Source organism: Sinocyclocheilus grahami, unplaced genomic scaffold (genome assembly GCF_001515645.1).
Source record: "Sinocyclocheilus grahami isolate Dianchi unplaced genomic scaffold, SAMN03320097.WGS_v1.1 scaffold93.1, whole genome shotgun sequence".
Lineage (NCBI taxonomy): Eukaryota > Metazoa > Chordata > Actinopteri > Cypriniformes > Cyprinidae > Sinocyclocheilus > Sinocyclocheilus grahami.
In genome coordinates, this window is record NW_015505272.1 from 543184 (window position 1) to 550000 (window position 6817).

At 37.6% G+C, this 6817-nt stretch overlaps 1 protein-coding gene across 1 annotated transcript in view; it reads left to right on the top strand.

The window, feature by feature from the left end:
- LOC107587536 (MAM domain-containing protein 2-like) overlaps window positions 1–6817 on the top strand; it is a 22347-nt gene that overhangs the window by 6403 nt on the left and 9127 nt on the right. The window contains exons 3-6 of the mRNA XM_016275351.1: window positions 1100–1350; window positions 1919–2003; window positions 4507–4644; window positions 4830–5086. Coding sequence (XP_016130837.1) covers window positions 1100–1350; window positions 1919–2003; window positions 4507–4644; window positions 4830–5086 — 731 coding nt within the window. The remainder of the gene's footprint in view (window positions 1–1099; window positions 1351–1918; window positions 2004–4506; window positions 4645–4829; window positions 5087–6817) is intronic.

Genomic DNA, 6817 nt, shown 5'->3' on the forward strand with positions numbered 1-6817 from the left:
GTTTCTCCCACGATCTTGACACCTCAGCATGGAGATCGGGGAAAATGGAAGGCCCCTGTCGTGAAGGCTGTGATCTGGATTGAGAACACACTCGTCTAATTATTTTTAGGACGAGCGTCCTGTTTCTAGGCTGGCCAAACGATATTTTATTTTGGCGAATGCACGAAGCACACCCTATAATCACGAATCACACCTCATATGTGAGGGACTGTGGTGGCGAGTCCACAGTCTCCTCTGTCTCGACCTGGGCAGGGAGAAACACAGCGTTTGTAATGCCGTTCGCTCGCCATAGACTTTCTCATTGTTTTATATATATGAGTGCTTGTGCGGACAGACAACAGTAAATAGACAGACACATACACAGAGCGCTACTGAAGAGCAGAAGCTGGGTGGCGCCCGGCCGGATGCGCTTTTATGCTTTCTGGTGCTTACGTCACCCTGCTTGTGACGTCTCGCTGCTCCATTGGACGGATTTGACACGTGCTTCAGAAAGCAGTCACGCAAGGGCGTTCCCAAAGCGAATCTCGACGCAGCTCGAGTTCCTGAAGGGGAACTGGATACGTTCACAACATATATGATTACTTTACATCTGACAGCTGATATTTCTTCTTTAATAAATTGTTTAAATGTGAACGTAACCTATTTCTGTGCTCTAAACAGTCGGTCTGTTGAAGTCAGAAGATTAAATGGACTGTTAAATTAACACTTGAGTCTCCCATGAGTCTTTGTTTGCTGTAATTGCTTGCACTTTATTTTGGAGAGCCTGATACAGTTCACAACCGTTTTTAGGCACACAGTTTAAAATGGTGAAACAGTCGACCATTTATTTCGTTTACTTTTTCTTTTAAGTTTCTGTACGTTACTGATGACCCTGTGGGACCCTTTGTCACTTGACAGGTTTGGCTTTGGAAATTCCAGATGCATTGTTATGGCCTCCAATAAAAATTACACAACTGAATGTTTAAACAATCAGTAATAATAAGCTTCTTTTACATTTTTGGAGTGCTTTTGTTCTCTTCTTAGACTTATGATGGACTTATAATGGACTTGTGTTTCTGCGCAAATGTTCTCACCATTATGTCTCTTCTGATTCTTTCAGGCCGCTTCATCATAGCGGAGTCCTCATCTTTTGGTGAGAAAGAGAAGTATGTCCTGGTCAGCCCAGAGCTTGAGCTCAGAGACTGGAGCTGTGTGCGGTTGGTCTATCAGATCTCAGGCTCAGGCTCTCTTCAACTGCACTTACGACCCGAGGGTGAGAACTTTGACTACACGTTATGGACGGCGGACAAGCCCTCAGACAGTTGGCTCATTGCCAGTGTGGACATCCGCAATATGTCTGGGGCTTACCAGGTATCTGCCTGACATGGCACAGTCACTCCTGTGTTTAAATGAAAAGTGTGGAAACAAGGGGGTTGTGTATGCGATATAATGTAGTCAAGACTCTTCATAGTAGACTGTTAGCTTAAGAGGGTTTGAGTGGAGCTGAGAGAAGAAAAGAGCCCTTTGTTAATAATACTACAGTGGATACGCCTCTCTCTTGATCAGACAAGCACTTGTGCTGTTTTACTATGCTAGTAGTAATGCTCAATTTCTGGGAATTACATTTGGAAAGAGAGTAATACTTGGTCTTTGTAAACAAAGGAATAGAGATTGACTTTGTTTAATAACGGTTGTTACTGTATGAATTATGATTGGAAAAAAGTCAATCCATTACACTAGTTTTGACTTTCTAGTCTGATATTATATTTAAAATTAGACTGTTTAAAACTAAAACTGTGTTTGATTTAATGAGTCACTGAAAGAGAGTGAAGATGAGTTAAATAGTTTTCTAGGCTTTAGATAATAAGTGTTTTTGTCAGCTGAATAGATGTTACAGCCCAGTTTCACTTCTCTTTGTTTATCACCTCTTGATTTTCAGCTATTATTTGACGCTAAACCCAGAAGAGGAATGGGAAATAGCATTGCTCTTTTTGAAATACACATCATCCCTGGATACTGTATAGGTAAGTCCTCTTTTTATACTTGGGGTACACATATTGTTGACCACAGCATCCTTGATTCTTTAATAAGGAAAAAATATTTGTTGTGTGCTTCCCATCCAATAATTGCAATAAGCTTTGTTCTTTGTTCTTTGTAACTTTTGATAAGAAACAAAGTCTCAGCTTTCACTAAATTAAAATGATAAATGTTGTTTTGAAGCTCCTTAATGTGGTGTGACAGATCGCTATAACATTTCTTCTTTGCTACTAGTTACAGTACAAAATAAACATGAATGAATATCAGAGGGTATGATGAAAGAAACAGTAAAACTTAATGAAATGTATCAAGTTGGATGTAAACGCTCAATCAGTGTTTCAACCGCAAAAAGAAACATGAATACAAAAGTTTGTAAACAATGTCACTTAAGGTTAGACTTACCGCAGGAAAGGCATTTAATGTCCATAAACACGTTAATTAGTTAGAACAAAAGTAACTCTGGAGATGAACATTTTGCGAAATATGTGCATTATTACATATTCATTACATATTCATCAAATGAAATCTTTGTCAATATATTCTATATAATGCAAAATGACTGGAATTAATATAACTAGGTTAATAAATAAAAAAGTGATGCTGCTTTGCAGGAGCAATATAAAAAGAATAGTTTGCCATAATAAAAACCCTGACTTTTCCTCACCCTCATGTTGTTCTAAACCCATTTGACATTTTAAAGGTGGGGTAAGCGATTTCTGGTCGCCAATGTTGACATTTGAAATCACCAAAACAAACACACCCCTACCCCAAAAGGGTCTCGCCCATATTTTGATAGCTCCGCCCCACACATACGTACGCAACCCAGGCAACGATTAGTTCTGTGAAACAAAGCAAAACCAATTTTACACCTTGTGGCGCGGCGCGATAAAATACTATAGAACTCATAATCAGTGATGCTGTCTAGCGTTCAGAAAACTGCTGCTGTGTTTTATTCATGACGTATTGACACAAATTTCAAATGATTTTCAACGGTCACTTTGTCGCATCCAGTGTACTAGACAGACTTCAGTTGTTGCGGCGCAGACACGGTGTTACTCACCTATCAAGAAGAAACAAAGCAACCTTGGCGTCCGATCGCAGGCCTTCCGCTCCTTGAGTTCTCTCCAGCGCTGGAAAGCTGATCCGATATTTACACGGGTCCTACTTCTTGCCTTATTGCCTTAAGCCTTCTTTTGTTCCACAGACGTTTTCCTCTTTTTTTCCGCCATCTCTGTCTTTCTGCTTTGTGCTTTCCAAGTCTTCTGAAGCTATTTGATTGATTTGTGTTCAAAATATAATTAAATAGTTTGTTCGCTCAAAATCTGGCACACCTGAAAAAAAAGAAATTTCACATAATCCTCATTGGGTCTCATGTCTGTGGTCAACAATAGATGCACCTTGCAATGCCTCCGTTTTTAACTCATTGAGAAGCACTGTGTTAATGCAATTATACTTTCCTCCCCAAAACAACAATGAAAAGTCTTAAAGGGGTCATATGATGTTGCTAAAAAGAACATAATTTTGTGTATTTGGTGTAATGAAATGTGTTTATGCAGTTTAAGGTTCAAAAAACACATTATGTTCCACATACTGTACATTATTGTGTGGTATATATATATATGGTGTGCTCTGATTGGCCAGCTATCCAGTGCATTGTGATTGGCCGAATACCTCAAGCGTGTGAAGGAAATGTTACGCTCTTTACCATACTGTGATGCCATCTCCCGGCACGACCAGACAAAACCAATAAAACCCATTACAAACGAGGCATTTGTTGCATCCAGTGGGGACATAATTACGGATTATAATGACTTATACTATCTTTTTACGCGCTGCGTTGCATCGCGCTGCGTAAACATAAAACCATGTCTGCATTTGTGATTGGAGAAACGACAAACAACAAGCGCTACTCTACACTGCTCAAAACTCGCATTTGAATCATCAGTGGCAAATCCTTAAAATTAAAACGTACTTACAGACTGTGAGTCAGATCAGCCGGCATTGTAGTATACTCTACCAGGATCAGGAAACAGTCCTCCATAAAATGTGCTGCACACATCTGAATATTTGGGTTTGTATTTCCTCAGCGACCAGCACGGATCAGCTCTAGGCATGACGAAGCGGATATTGTCCTCTTTTGGAACAAAGTAGTTTCGCTTTCACAACGAAACACACGGCAACAACAATACTACAGCGAGAATCAAAGTTAGGCCTTCTTTCTTTGCGTGAACATTTGGGCGGTGTTATGCAAATCTGCCCACATCGTGATGTAGACATGTGGGGGCGTGTTAGAATGAGCCGTTTTAGGTAGGCGTGGTTGACTCTTAAATTTTATAAAGAATATCTCTTTGGATTTGAGACTTTAGTCTTTGCAACTTTACAGATCTTCTTTATGCACCAAGAGCTTGTAACACTCCAAAGAGAAAGGAAAAATTTAAATCGCATCATATGACCCCTTTAAATAATAATAATGTTTAATGTCTGTTTTAGAGTGCAACTTTGAGGAGCACCACTTGTGTGGCTACAGTAATCAGTGGAATCCCAATGTGAACTGGTATGTGGGTGGGAGTTTGGCCCGGGACCCTCAGTCAAACCTTCCAGATGACCACACCATGAATAATGAGAGAGGTAACACAAACTGACAGAATAACTTCATACTGCACAATAGGTCAAGAACTGGAATGAATCATACCAACGTGACCATAGCTTTTCACAACCCACAATTCTCCTGGTTTGGAACTTGCTTACTCTCTCACCCTGAGGAATGTGATCTGTGAATCCATCCTTTGTTTTATTTTTTCACTCTGAACTAGGTCACTACATGTATGTGGACTCAGTTTATGCTAAAAGGTTCCAGGAGGTGGCCAAGTTGGTGTCGCCAATGACTACCACTTCAATGGCAGGGTGCTTGTCCTTTTACTATCAAAGGGACCAAGCCATTGGGAATTTCTTCTCAGTCTTCACTAAGGACCAGCTGGGCCACTATGATGAGATATGGAGGCCTGATGTGTATGCGACAACAGATTGGAAGTTAGTGCAAGTGGATATTAAGGCACCACATTCTTTAGAGGTCAGTGAAGTTCTTCTACAAACTTTGTGTCCCTGTATTGTGCAGAGTTGGCGGTGCTTGGGGCCACAACACAATGACATTAGTGAAGCCAATAAAAGCTCTACTTCAAACATATCTTCACTTCTAATAATAAAAAAGTCATCTTTAGTTAGCTTTTCATGACAGGGAACCATTGATAACAATGGACACTATGTTCTAATATTACATGCTAGAAATGAATCCTCAATCCTCCATCTTTAACAATACTGAAGGTACAAGTCATACATAGCATACATAAAAATCTGTCTACAAATAAGTACATATTAAAGTACAAATGATGGCTTATCCAACTTATATTGTCTCCTAGGCTAATATTCATGTTTCTTATATAATGTTAAACATTAACAAGGAACAAATTCAAGAAAGGCAATAAAAGTCCTAAAATGGTCATTGGATGTTAATACAATAGTATACATATTAAGTAAAAAAAAATAAAGATAAAAATGCATTTTGTTTCCATTAGAGAACAGCAATCTGTGAAACAGATGTGCAACCGCCATTGCACTGCTGGTGTCCCGAGTTTGAATCCCGGCTCGTGAACCTTTCCCAATCCCGCCCCTCTCTCTCTCCCACTTCGCTTCCTGTTGTTACACTGTCCTATCTAAATACAGGTAAAAATTACAAAAACAAATCTTTAAAAAAAGAAAATAAGAATCTGTTTTAAACAAATCTGATACCTAACTTGCTGTCATCAAGTTGGGTATCACATTAAATAATTGCATATAGAAATCACACAAATCTCTTATAAGTAAAATAAAATACTAGTATTTTACTCTTACACAGGACATGCAGGAGACCTTTTCTTTACATCTTTTTGCTCATGTGCTGGTCTACAGGTCATAATGTGTATGCATGCTGTGCATTCACATGTTGACACTATCCATATGTAAGCTTTTGTTGTCTACTTTATATATCTTACACATTTTAACTACCCACAATATACTAAAGTTATTTTCAAATACACTTCTCGGCTTAAAAGCTGTCCTAACAAGACTAGCACCTATTTATCAAAGGGGCCTTCTTTTATTCCATGGTTAACATATAGAAGACGCTGTGCAGAGTTATGTCATATCATAGATGGCAAGATTTAGTCAAACAAATATGAAATAATGTTCTATAAAGGGTTCTTTACAACCTCTATATAAATATATTTGGAACTCCAGTAGATGAATGGCTAACACTTTTGCAATTATTTTCAATAATAGCAGTAGCTATAACATTATTTCATGTACATTCAGTTAGTTATGAATGTCACTACCTTAGACTAATATTCATATTATGACATTTGTAACTAATTGGAATACACACTACCGTTCAAAAGTTTGGGGTTGGTAAGATTTTTTTATGTTTTTGAAAGAAGTCTCTTATGCTCACCATGGCTGCTTTTATTAAATAAAAAATACAATAAAACATTAATACTGGGAAATTTTATTACAACTTATAAAATGAAAATTAATTTTGAAATAACTTTTCTATTTTAGTATATTTTCTAATTAAGTCTTTATGTAACCATTGATCAATTTAATACATGCTTGCTAAATAAAAATAGTAATTTCTTTAAAAAAAAAATCGTCCCCAAACTGTTCAGAATTTTGGGGGTTTTAACTTATGTTTTTCATGTTTTTCATATATATATATATATATATATATATATATATATATATATATATATATATATATATATAATATTAT